At 39.7% G+C, this 14,308-nt stretch overlaps 1 protein-coding gene across 1 annotated transcript in view; it reads left to right on the top strand.

Annotated features, from left to right (window-relative positions):
- Nucleotides 1-14,308, top strand: part of ADCY1 (adenylate cyclase 1) — a 158,692-nt gene that overhangs the window by 64,649 nt on the left and 79,735 nt on the right. The window contains exon 3 of the mRNA XM_050891589.1: nucleotides 3,832-3,950. Coding sequence (XP_050747546.1) covers nucleotides 3,832-3,950 — 119 coding nt within the window. The remainder of the gene's footprint in view (nucleotides 1-3,831; nucleotides 3,951-14,308) is intronic.

The raw sequence follows: 14,308 nt of genomic DNA, 5'->3' as shown, positions 1-14,308 counted from the left end.
TTAGTGAGATTTGTGCAGGGAATGCAAAATCATTGACAGACTATTACAATCTCTGAAAAGAATCTTTTTTTTCAGCATGTGATTTCACTTTAGACCATATTAATGCTGAGTGAAGATTTACAGCAGAAGAAGAGAGTACAAATTCCTAAAATAGCATAAGTTAGTCATAGGACCAAGATTTAATTTTCTGGGTAGAAACCAGCTGTAATAAGCCTAAACAGCATTGTGGATCAGTGAGATCCACAAGGTGAAAACGTGGAAACATTTTTCTCTTTACTAGGCCCTGTATTTTGGAATATGCCACATGTTGAGGCTACCTCAATACAACATCATTTGTCACCAATAAGAAGGTCTGCAGCATGAGTGTTGTTCTATTCTAGTCAAAGTTGTTGCTAATTGATTAGTGCTCCCTGTCTCACTCTTTCAATTTTTTTCTGTCACCACCCGTCCCTGTCAGAGGCAACAACCACTGAAGCATGAATGTCACCACAAATGTCACTGGCCTTGCTTCAGTGGTGTCACTTGTCCCATTCAATGCACTATGCAGCCATGCACATCTAGTTTTCCTTTTAGTCTGGTTTTCAGATTATTTTTATAATCAGATCAGCCATACAGGAGCAAATGAAAAAAATCAGCCAACAATGGTAGGACTTGCTGAATAGAGATCCAGGCGGAGCCCTTTCCCAAACCTTCCAACGGCTGTATTTGGCGTACATGAATTCACTCTTGCAGCTCTAAACTTCTGAGTCTTCGAGCATTCCTTAGGCTGACCTGAACGGCAATTCCGCTTTGCTTGACAGATGAGATTTTGCCCAAAATAAACGAGGCTTTTCTTATATTTTTTTTAGATATCTAGATGCTGTCTTTCATTTATTTTCAGTGCTTCGATACTTTCCATTGTGAGGTTGTTTCTTACATTTTGGAGTCTCTCCTCCAGTGACAATTCTTTACAGCCACGATGCTGCTTCTCTTCTTGGCCTGAAAGGTCAGCAGTGGCTGCCCTTTGAGAAAGCCATAATTGAGTCTTTCCTTGCTCAGTGAGTCTGAGGCTGCTACCCCTCTTTGTAAAGATTCTACGATTCTTCCTCAGTAATCCATCTTTTTTTTTCTTTTTCATCTCTAATGAAAAAAGCAAGCCATCACAATTTGATATAGGATTTTCATAAGCTCCCTTCAGGTCTTGTAATAGTCAAGCTAACGTGTATAGGAATCACCATTTTTGTAGCCTCCCTTAATACATCTGACATCTGCAGGTTTCAACACTGTCAAGTGCTGCATCCTGCAGCTCTCCAATGCTACCTTCACAGTAATGATTGTTATTACTTCCCTGGCTTCTGTGCTATTTGCCATGCACTGCAGAAGTTATCTGTGAGTTTTTTATTCACATCTTGTATTGTAATTGTGTTTACAAGCCATAGAAGAACTATTCAGTCAGCACTGGTCTCCGTAAGAGTCTGTCAGTATAATTTTTGTTTGGTTGTTTGTCTTTTTGTTTTAGTCTGACTCTCTAGGAAACAGAAGCTGAAATCCCACTCTTTCTCCATATCAGTTTTGGAATTTACTTATCCATTTCAGCAAAATGGCAAAGATCTTATTTAATATGCTCACTTAAAGAGAAGCTACAGTGAACATTTAGTCCTTATTAGACATCATAGAATTGGCATCCAGGATAATACTTATGAAATTCCAGCATCCTTTGGAGTTTATACCATCGTAAGCACCACAGAATTTAACCATCAGTCCGAACTTCACCTTGTGTGGATTCCCTATTGTTTGATAGGCGGTCAGCTCATTTTACAACCTCAGTATATTTTGGTTAAAACAGTAAATCAACTGCAAGACACAAGCAGTCGGCAACAGAGCTTTGTAAGATCCACTGTTGACAAAACTATTTGGTTTGGATTTTAACCCAAATTTTGGGTTACCCAGATATAATTCTGCTGCAGAGATATAAGCATACTTAATTAAATTAAAATAAAAATTATAGTAATTAACCATTTTCTACCAAGATGTGAGACTGTTTGGTTAATCTGAAAGTGATCTATGCATAAACTGTTAACAAATATTTAATTCCATCATATTCTTTCCAATATTCTTAGTATAAATGTAAGAACAGTAGGAAATAGACTTAGTTAATGATCCTTAGCCTCAAGTCCGCATGAACTGCCACAAACATATGAACGAAATTTAGTCTAAAGTAAGTACCAGGACAGTTCTGCAAAGTTTAACTTATTCCTTGGTGACATAAATATTCAATGTGTCTTCTTCCAGAAGAAACTGTAAAATTAGAAAACCTTTGAGTATTATTTGGTGGTTTTGGCTGGTGAATGTGTGCATGTGAGCAACACAAAGCACTTGTCTGTGCAGATACCCTCTTCTCAGTGTTAATTGTTGCTCCTTATTTATTTAATGTCAATTTAAATAAAAGGAGGATGTGGTTTGGCCAAGATCTGCACTTCTGTTGTGTCTTGCAGCTGCCATTACGGTGTGTCTCAATCATCAGATAACAGAATTGCAGAATAGTTGAGGTAGGAAGGGAACTCTGGAGGTCATCTGGTCCAACCACCCTGATTTCCAGGATGAGCTGCTCCATCGCTTTTCCAGGACTCAAGGTGAAACTAACTGGCCTGTAGTTCCCTGGCTCCTCCTTCTTGCCCTTCTTGAAGACAGGAGTGACATTTTCTTTCCTCCAGTCTTCAGGCACTTCTCCCAGTCACCATGTTTGATCAAAGATTATCGAGAGTGGCCTTGCAATGACATCTGCCAGTTCCCTCAGTGCTTGTGGGTGTGTCCCATCAGGGCCCGTGGACTTATGTATGTCCAGTTTGCTTAACTATTCCCTGACCTGATCCTCTTCCACCAAGGGTACATCTTCCTTGCTCCAGCCTTTCCCCATGTTCTCTGGAACCTGGGATTCATGAAACAGATTGGATGTGGTTATGTGAATTCATTCAGCCTGTTGCCATGGCTGAAGCTAGCAGGTCTGATGGATAAGCTTGGAACTGCATTTTAAATGGCAAGTGTTTTCTGTGTGAAAACAAAACTTAAGTAGGTATCTAAGGGCACCTTACAACACTTAAGAACACCTGCTGCAAGTTTTCCAGGTGATACCTGTGAATGGACCAGAATATGTGGGAAAACTACGTAGGCCTTTATAGTCAACACTGACAAGATCCGAAACGTTAGAGGTCCTTTTTATGCAGGTCAGTGACCCATGCTAAAAATCTCTCTGTGGATATTAGCAAGAAGAGATGTGTTTAACCAGGGGCTTGTACTGATACATTCCATTACTGAGCTGGCTGGAGCCGACATTGCCACACTGGCTAAGATGCCATTAAAACTGTACCTTTATTACTGTTCCGCTGATTCAGACAGTGGATAAATCTATCATACACTCTCACTGCTTAATAACCAGCTGTCATAGTCCTTGTAATGTAACACTTTCATTAGATTCAGAAATAGGACACACAAAAGGATACCAAATGATCCTGGGAAGTCTTTTCCAGACAGAAAAATGCTACTAACAATAAAGTTGTTATTATTAGCATTGTGATGTTAATGAAAATTATGGACGATTATCTGCTCTTGAAGCTGGCTCTTCCCTTTCTGTATAGTGTTTTGATTTTTTTTTTTTTAGTGCAGAAGACTTAAAAAAGACACCCACACAGTTTGCAGAAGTTTGAGAGAAATGGTTCATATTATTTATGCAGCAGAAATTCTCAGGAAGCAGTCTAGATTAGGGAAAAGATTGTCTGGTTTGCTAGTTTAAAACTTTTGAATAATGGTCGCACACTATACCACAAAACTGATGTTGTTTACATTTTCTTTTAGGAACGTCTCTTGATGAGTCTTTTGCCCAGGAATGTTGCAATGGAAATGAAGGAAGATTTCCTGAAACCTCCTGAAAGGATTTTCCACAAGATTTACATTCAAAGGCATGACAACGTTAGGTAGGATTGATGTAGCCCATGAAATAATTTAAAGCAGAGAATATTTAGTACAAATACAGTGACGTGCAATTGCAGTCAGATCTTAGAGAAAAAAAACAAGCAGTACAGTGAAGATTTGTCATTTATGCAGAGGACGAGAATGGGTGCACTAGGAAGACTTAATAGTCTTCTCAGAAGATAATGGTGAATCAATAAATGGCTTAGAATAGTAGTGCTGGGAGGCAGACAACTTTTTTCAAATGAGTAGTCATTCTTCTTGTACTGTATTACATTTTGGGTGAATGGGAGTATTTATTTTGCATGGTAACTTTTACACATTTTTATTTTCCTGAGAGTAAGAGGGATTACTTTTAATGCAATAGATTTTCTGGGTAATAGCACGGAAATACAGAAAGAAAGTGTGATGTAAACTTAAAAAAATGTGTATTTGTCCCCATCATATGAGCATTCCACCTCAGAGGTTATTGACTGAGGCTCAATTCTACTTCTTGCTCTTGTTCAGTAAAAGACTGTTGTGCAAGTGTGGAAGTTGTGCATTTATACTGGTTGTTGTTAAAGTGCATTCTCATTTGCTATTCTTCTCTGCCCCTCCAAACAAATTCCTTAAAGGCCTTGTCTGAATGGTGTTGTTTTATCATATTGCCTCTAGCTACTTTTTCTCCAGGTGCCTTGCTTCCACACCAAAAACAGTGTCAAAGAGGTTTACTTGGTGCTACCAAAGCACCCACCACTAAGCAAGGTGCAGGCTTAATAAGTGATGCCGCAGAGCTGCCTTTATTTGCACCATGTATTCATGTGGCAAAGGAGTAAACTCCCTTAGCACCCCCTCCTCTCCCTCATCCACTGGTAAGTTCCTTCTTTTGGGGTTCAGTCTCTCCCCCATTGAGCTGACTCTAATATTTGCAAGGACCACTTCCTAGTGACTAAGCTGTTGCAACTAAAAGCATTTATGTCAGTGAGGGAATCAGAGATGGCTGTGATGGGAGTGTTTAGAAGACTGACAAATTAGGTCAGTTTTACACTATAAAATTAAACATTACTGAATTTATTCACTAGCAGCTTAATTCTTGCTAATGGTTAAATCTTACATAATGTTGATCATCATCACTATGTATACAAAACTCTTGGTCTTTAACAATCAATTTAAAGTTAGCTCTAAGTGTACAGTACCCCAGAGCTGATGCTGCAAAGTTAGCATTGTTGGTTACAGTCTTTGATGGTTCTCAGTTGCCAAAGTCAGACTTGAGAGCTCCTGAAGGAGAGAATTCATGATCAAAGTGGGCTGTCTTCCTCCTTCTCCAGTTTTGCTTGTTTAAGCCTCATGCTTTTATGTTGTTGCCCTCCCACCAACACCATTTATCTTTTTTTCTTTTTCTTGCCAATCTTCCATCTTTGGATGATGTACTGTCTATTTGCAGTCACTTGTGCTTATCTTGTCTGCTGCCTGCCAGGTTTTTGTTGCTTGGGTGCCTTCTACTATCTTTGTTTGTCCCTTTGGTGATCACTTTGCTTATATACTTATAAAAATTGTGTCTAGTTATGCCATCACAGTGCTATGAAATACATGTTGGTTGCACTTATATTCAGGTTCAAGGCAAGCCAACGATAATTATATCCTGATCAGTACATTTATACCTTGTATGTGTCACAGGTCTCTGCATTGGTTACAGTGTGCATAGTCTTCTTAAACAGCATTGCTTTGCAGCTGGACTGGTTGATTATAACGCTTCTGACGCCTCTCTTGTGCTGAGATCTTTTTGAAATGTAACCTCAGTAGTACCCTTTTTTTCCCTACATGAAATGATGTTTCACATAACCACTAAGGCTACTGTGGCTTACTCACTGCTTCGATGTGGAGTTCATAAAAGATTTTGAACCTGAATATGCTGTCTAGAGAGGTGAATTTGTTCTCTGACATTAAGAGGGTACTTTTGGAGTAAATGCAGTCAAAGTAAGATGGTCTCATTTTAACGTCAAAGGAAAGATCCTCAGGGAAGAGAACTGAAAACAGGAGACCTCCCCTCATAATCTGTACTATAAGAAACTGTATTACATTTTATTTCAGTAATGCAGCTACTATATTTAAAAAAAAAGATAAGGGGGGAAATAGTGTCCCAGTAAATACCCGGCAAGCTGTTGCGAGCAGGTCCCAGTAGACCAGAGTTTCACCCCAGGAGCTTTGACTCTGCAGATCTGAATGATGCAGGGGAACTCCCTGCAGGTGCCACCCTGACACCTGTGTGGAGGACAGCACTACAGCATCCCTCTGGGAAGTGCTGCTGGTGGTCAGTGCCAATAATAAGATGTGTGCTTCACCTTTTTAAGGAGATTAAAACAACTTATTTTCTTTTGAGTAGTGGCAATTCAGTGCTATGCCAGGGAGACCTAAGAGACCATTCCCATATTCTCATGACTTGCCCTCTTCACACCAAGCTGTAAAGCACCCCTATTAAAACCAACAAACAAAAAGCCCCTCTATAATTCTGAATTCCTGGAGTTTTTAACCCCAAAGCTACACAGTGGAAAATAGAAAATGAGCTGCACTTTTATCTTTCCTATTGCAATGCTTTCTTTTTCTCCCAGCAAATATCTGGAAGTGTCAGAGCATTACCCTCCAGAAAGGATAGGCTGGAGGATGTAGGCATGCCATTAGTAGACTGCATGATTTTTCCACTCCTTACCTATTAAAAAACAAAACCAACAAAAACCCCAACAACAAAAAGCCCTCAGCAGCAAGAAAACCCATCTGTTTGAGTCTTCTAAATGGCTGCCTGAAAAAAGAGTCTTTATGCACTAGATCTTGCATGTGAAAAATAAGACATTCATACAGCTACCTTCTTTACCTTCTCCCAGAAAAACACAGGGGGATGCATTACAGTGGATATATATATACCCCTGTAAGAAGTGAATGATGGACTGGGAAAAGATACTGGCATATTTCAGATACACCATGGCAACAGCCCTGTTTTATCAATTAGTTGGTAAATATTTTACCAACTATCAAATAGTTGTTGAATGACTGCCTGCAACTGACTGCGCCTCTGGAAAGGAGTGGAAACACACCTTTCCATGTTAAGGGCAGAGCCCTCAGCATTGTGTCATGCTTTGATGAGCTCTTCCCGGATCTGTAGTAGAGGAATTTATTTTGCTCACAGATAACTCTCTTCAATTAGACATCACTTCAGACCTCCACCTTAGTACCTAGGATTTTATTTTTCTTTCTGCACTACAAAGCATTAAACTCCTTCAACATCAATTGAAGTTTTCTGTGTGGAGAGGAGGCCAGTTTAAAACTTACTTTATATTTCCATTTGAGACTGTTCTAAGGGCATCAATGAATACGGCCCATAAAAGAGCACTGAATAAATGGCTTCCTGCGCAGAATGACAGTGCCATCAAAGGAACTTGCAAGGGCCCTGGGAACTGTAGTGTTTTGTGGGGAAAAACCCTTTTCTCCTCCAAAATGCTCACATTTAGCAAATGAAAAATGCCTGCTAAGAAGGACATGTACAAGCTCATAAAAGAGAAAGATCACTAGGCCCTTACTTTTGGAAGTAAGATAATGGTACAAGAAAAGGTTGTTATCCATTCCAGCTCTCTGTATGTATTTGTGCCTGTGCAAAAAGGAACAAGAAATCTTTCCCAGGCAAGTTTTATTCTCTCCTGTGTACACTGTGTAAAGGGTAGTGGTTAAAACAGAATATATTTATCTATGGAACTTTCCCAGAGAGGTCAAAAGGAATTGTCACAAGTTGATGGAAATCAGTCCTTTGCCAACAAATTCTTCACTGTACAAATACGCTGCTTCTTTTCCTGTTTTGTGTGGAACACCTGAATATTACCCAATGATCTTGAAGAAGATACAACTTTTTTTTGTCAAAGAGGAAGAAATGAGGCTTTTTATACATCTGCTACCTTGTAAAGTTTTTGAACAGAATTGCTGTACAGTAGGAAATGAGTGCATGTGTTTTAAATGTAAACAAACAACTTAACGCAAATGCAATATGCAAAACAAGACATGCAAACAGACATCCAATATATAGCATGAACCCAGTGAGGACACTAAATTCAAGCATCAGGAAGGTAAAATAATCACAACCAGTATAATATCTGTGCCTCACAAGAAGGAAATAGTCCATATACAGTTCAGGAGCCATTTCAACACAGTACAGGTGTTATCTTACTGGGGTGACCCCAGCCAAGGTCACCATGAAGGATGTGAGGACCAGATGTCAGCTTACATGTGAAGACTCCCCAACAGAGCAGCTCTTTTGTGATGCTCAGGAGTATGGTTTGTAACACACAAGAGACAACTCTTTCCTAAGATTAGGTTAAGTTATGTAGGATTAATATTTCCTTCTCTTACCCGTTGTCTGGCCCTACAGGGCTGAGGAATTGACAGATTACATATATATGTGCAGTGGCTACTGTAAAAACACACTAGTCCTGACTGAATCTCTCCATGCAGCTATAGTTCAATTAAGTAATTTCAAGTTGTGTTTCAGCTCAAATATATGCCCTGTATAGAGTCCTCAACACATTTTGTTGTTTGTCTTTTTTGGAATGGGCTTTTCCCACTGCATTAGATATTAACGAAACTGTTTTAACACATGCATGGATAAGGATATGGCTGACTCGGTATGTTAACAGACAACTTCTCGCTCTGCTCCGTAACTCAACGTTCAAGAGAGAAACAGAAAGTGAACATTGAACTGCTACCAGTTTCTTGAGCCTCTGGTACAGCAATTTCATTTAGCCTAATTTTTACAAGTGTGAAATAGAACTAGCTGCTTTGTAAGAAGAGATATTAATTTCAGGCAACACGCTGCCTGATTCAAAGCTACCAATAAAAAGATTCCTCGTGGTTATTTAGAGGTTGTTGTGACCCAGCCTGAGGCCAGAGCACAGTCTGCAGCTATTTATATGCAAATATTTCTGGTCTGTCCTGTCTTCTAGAAAGCATCAGAACTCAAAAAATTTTTGAATTTAACTTACTCATTCCAACATTTTAAAAAGCCGTGATCATGACACCTATGAACAGGCTTTTATATGTAGTCTTTCTGAGCTCATAAGACTTCACAGTGAACTAGTTTACATGAATGATTATTTTATAAAAACAACCCTCCCTTTGTTTTTAGTTTTAACAGCCCTCTTGAATTTTTTGAGAGCACTTTTTTCTTAATCATTGAGGTGAGTTATAGATAAAATTATTAATATTTTTCCCTCATGGTTTATCTTTAAGGAAAAAAAACCCTACAGGTTCCTTTCTGAGGCAGCATGTGCCATTAAGATATCATTCTTATTATAAGTAAGTTGTACTCTAATTAAACAAATGACCCAAGTGGAAATAAAAAACAGGGCACACAACCCCTCCTTATTTTGCTGAGTATTTGTTTATACAAGTGGCTCCATTGAAACCGGAAGGACTATTCAAGTGCACGAAGCGCATGAACAGGTGCTGTTAAAAGTGAACATTGACCACCTACAAGCTCTTTAAACCTCCTGTGTAACTTGGCAGAATTTCTCCTTCTGAACGCCCCATAGAGTGACATAGAAAAGGGTTGCTCTGTCAATACTCGCAGTTCGGAAGCCGCTTAAATCTCTTAAACCGAGCCACAAGCTTTCCACACTCGGTTTTAACAGGTGCAGCCGCTTCCTGCAGTGCTGTGGGACAGCTGCAGAGTCACCGGGCAGATGCTGGCTCTGCCTGCCCGCAGGGATCACAGGGGAGAAAACAGGAATACGGAAGGTCCTGGAGGGATGACTCAGGGCTTGTCAACACAGAAATGCTCCAGATAGTCAAGGAGTATGAGTTAATGATGTATGTAACTTGCATGCCTGTGCTGAACCAGCTCAACTCCTTGTTTGTGACAGAGATGATAGAAATGGCTGTTTATTATGCTTTCTTTCCTGAAGTTGCTCATTGCAGTGTTGCTTTGCTTTTATTCAGCATTTTTATACCAGAAGCAGTTAGAAATAGCTGTTTGCGTTTCAAATCAAATACTCCAGGTAACTTTAAAAAAAGTCCTTAGGAAACCTCCATTAAAAATTAGAATCATGGAATCATAGAATGGGTTGGGTTGGGTTGGGTTGGGTTGGGTTGGGTTGGGTTGGGTTGGAAGGAACCTTTAAAGATCATCTAGTCCAATCCCCTTGTCATGGTCAGGGACATCTTTCACTAGATAAGGTGGCTCAAAACCCTGACCAGCCTGACCTTGAATATTTCCAGGGATGGGGCATCCACAGCTTCTCTGGAAAACCCTCACAGTAAAGAATTTCTTCCTTGTATCTAATCTAAATCTATCCTTTTTTAGTTTAAAACCGTTACTCCTCGTCCTGTCACTACAGACCCCGGTAAAAAGTCTCTCTCCATCTTTCTTATAAGCCCCCTTTATATATTGAAAGGCCACAATAAGGTCTCCCTGGAGCCTTCTCTTCTCCAGGCTGAACAACCCCAACTCTCAGTCTTTCTTCATAGGAGAGGTGTTCCAGCCCTTTGACCATTTTCATGACCCTCCTCTGGACCCACTCTAACAGGTCCATGTCTTTCTTGTGCGGGGGGCCCCAGAGCTGGACGCAGTGCTCCAGGTGGGATCTCATGAAAGTGAAGTAGAGAGGGAGAATCACCTCCCTTGACCTGCTGGCCATGCTTCCTTTTATGCATCCTGGGATACAATTGGCTTTCTGGGCTGCAAGCGCACAGTGCTGACTCATGTCTGATATTTCATCCACCAGTATCCCCAAGTCCTTCTCTGCAGGGCTGCTCTTAATGCATTCATCCCTCAGTCTGTATCCATGTTTGGGGTTGCCCCAACCCAGGTGCGGGACCTTGCACTGGGCCTTGTTGAACTTCATGAGGTTCACATGGGTCCACTCCTCAAGCGTGTCAAGGTCTCTCTGGATGGCATCCCTTGCCTGTAGCGTTTCAACTGCACTGCTCAGCTTGGTGTCATCTGCAAACTTGCTGAGGGTGCACTCACTCCCTCTGTCTTTGTCATTAACAAATTAGGAGGGAAACACATAGTCAAAGAAAAACACTGCTCGTTAATGCTTACAAATCTGTATTTACACATTAAGATCTATAATATATGCTTTGTTGCAGTAGTCTGTGGGGCGTACAGTCTTATACTAAATTTATGTGGATATTAGAGTTTAGGCATATTGTCTGTGTGTGGAGTGTCTAGCAGAAACTGTTCATCGGTCATTGTAGATGCAATTACTGTACACTGTAATTGGAGGAACTGTTTTTTCAAGCTTTTTTGAAAGTTATCTTTTCAGACAGCTAGATGCATTTCATTAAGAAAGAAGGAAGTATTCTAAGATCAGAGGGAAGATGCAGTGCATAGCATTTATAACAGGGAATGTTCTGTAGCAAACTAAACTCCTTCGAAGAAATTTATTTGCAAATTTGGTCATTTTTGCAGTTGCAAATAATGCCTTGAGATTATGTATATTTCAAAAAGTTTTGGACTTTGTTGTAAGATTGTTGTAATTGTTGTAAGATTATTTAGTATTATTGGTAACTAAAACAAGTCATTTATGTATAAAATATTATTAATGAAACAATTGGGTAACTTTCTGTCAAAAATAAGCCAATTTTCCTATCAAATGTAGAAAGGTGACTATGTAAATGTTAGATAGACAGTCCGTGTTTTCAGTGGGGAGTATTTAAGCTATACTCTAGCAATCAATACATTTAAAAAAACCGTTAAACCCAAAATATTATTATACAAAAAACCAAGTAGTTTTAAGCTTATATTACTAAATGAGTGTGAGACAGGTTGAAAGTTTCAGAAAATAGCTACCGAAAAGCTAGAGTCAAAACTGGGTTTTAGCCTTGCTCTGGGAGCACTGCAAGAAAAAAGGCAATACTAACCCAGGTGCAGCTGCACCAACAAGCAGTTATTAGCTATGAGCAGAAGGTGTTACTGGAGTGGTGAGGGTTTTAAGTCATGGAAAGGGTAACCATAGCTGTTATCCTGAGAAAGAAAACCAGTGACAAAAGCGTGTCTTGCATCTCAAATAAAGCGATCAGAAGGAAAGATTTCAAACTAGTCTCCTGCTGCTGCTGTCTTGCGCTTTAGTAATACTCTGTGTATGTTCTCTCATCTTTTGTAAGCAAGCAGGCAGCGTTAGAGCAAGCAAACCTCTAACACAGGACAGCACTGCTCCTGCAACACAATGGCGTCACGCAGACTTTAAAATCAAGAGCAGAGCAGAAGTTTGACAAAGCTCTGCCCAATAATTGATTTTTTTCCCCCCTAGGATTTAATTAGAATATTGACATGCTGTTGTAACTTATGACACCAATAACTTGTCTGACTAAAAGCCAAAGTGATTTAAGTTTTTACCAGATTAGCCAAACTTTCTGATCCTGTGAACTTACTGGTAAAATCCTGGTGTGATTGAAAACTACAGGACAAATGCTGAATATCTGAAAGAGCATAGGATTGCAGAATTTTTGGTATAGCACACAAGCAAAGAGAATGATAGCTCCTTGGAATCCCTTTGCTCAGTTGTGGGATGGAGGAATAAGAGCATTGCTGAGTCCCTGGGCAATGAGGCAACACCAGGCTTAGCACTGTAATAACTACTTAGCCTTGCTAACGATCATATTTACATCACTTGTCACGGAGAGCGGTGCTTGAATCATGTGCAAGCTATGCTGTTGAACAAACAGAAGTAACCTTTGTCCTTTGTTTTCACTTTCTTTCCACTTTCATTTTTCTTCTTTCTTTAATAGTTGCAGTTTAAATGAGATTGGGTTTTTTTGTTTTTTCACCAGAGTGCCCCAATGGCCTTGTTAAGATTTCTGTGGAATTAAAGCAGGGAGAGTCATATCCCTGAACAGTCGTTAAAAGAAACAATTGTTAATGGGTAGCTTCTCACTTCTTGTTTCTATATATGCTAATACATATTTTTTTAAAATAAAATTACTTGGCAATCACTGTGAAGTGTCCCTTTGTATACCATACCATTATAAGGACTCTTTCATGCATAAATAAGGTAGCCCTAGTTTACTCTAGTTTAATCCTCTCTGAGGATGTGAACCTCCATGGCAATTAGCAATTAAGTTACAGTGAACCAAGGCTACTTTGCTCTTGAATGAGTGCATCTACAGGAGTGATTAATGTGCCTTAACACTGATGTCACTCCTGTAGTTGCTTTGTCTTAACTTTTCTGAGTATATCACTGTTAGACATGGCCTATGTTTAAGACTCATTATTTTTGTGTGAACAATATATCTAAATCAAAGGAAAGGGAATTTCAGTGTTAATTTGCGTTCTGCTGAGAAACAGGTGGGGACTTGGACTTTGAAAATATTTGAATATATTTGAAAATATGGTTTGGCCCTGGAAAAACTTCAGGCATATCACTGGAATTCTGGCACTGTATATCTTATCATTTCTCTCTTTAGTACCCTTATGATTTTCATGCACATAGCAAGAATTATAATCTCTTTTCTGTTCTCACTCCCTGTGGCAGATTTTGCCACCTCCTGATAACAGCCTTCTGTGTCCTTTATGTTCCAAAAACCTGAGCAGGATGTAACAGGGAAAAAAAGTTTATTGCATCAGATGGGTGATTTGACTCCATAGTCAAAACCCAATGTCACAGACCAAGATGCTGCCCTAATTTGTTTTAGATATTGTACAATAAAGAGTAAGTGTTGGTGCTGCCCCACAATACTTGTAGTCCAAGTAGCATGGGAAGAGGCAACAGATGGACACAGACAGGTGAAGAAGTGCAAGACATAATATTGGTCAGAGCACTAGCTAAAATAAAATGAACCGGCTAATGAGTTTCAATGCCATTTTTAGAATATCAGAGCTCCGTGTGTGTGAAAGGGGGTCACCCTCCTCAGGACTGCCACCCCTGAGTAGCAACAGACCATGGAAGCAGCAGGCTCGCAGTCCCAGTTTGGGTCTACAAAGCCCCTGCTCATCCACTGGCTGTTTCCTACCATCCCTGCTGAAAAATCAGGTTTGGTCATTTGTATTTCAGCCTACTTTCAAAAGAAATGCAGCAGCTGCTATGGTTGTAACATTTCATGGTGGTAGAAATGAGCAGAATTTCTCTAAACAAAAGGCAGGGCTTGTACTCACAGCATTGCCCCTATCTGTGCCATGTCCAGACATGGGAGTTACACTTTGCACATTGTAAGAATATTGTATTAAAGGAGTTACAAATTTTGTAAAAAAGCAGTTACAGGTTTTTTTAAAACTCTTATGCCAAGAAAGTGTAACAGTAATCATATTACCTAACCTATTCCATTAGCTTTAAAATACATACATGCAGTTAACTGCAGTATGAAATTGTTCACAAGCATAACTGAACTACAACTGTGTCTCAGCACA

Source organism: Gymnogyps californianus, chromosome 2 (genome assembly GCF_018139145.2).
Source record: "Gymnogyps californianus isolate 813 chromosome 2, ASM1813914v2, whole genome shotgun sequence".
NCBI classification, from domain to species: Eukaryota; Metazoa; Chordata; class Aves; order Accipitriformes; family Cathartidae; genus Gymnogyps; species Gymnogyps californianus.
This window is presented reverse-complemented; position numbering and strand designations above follow the sequence as displayed.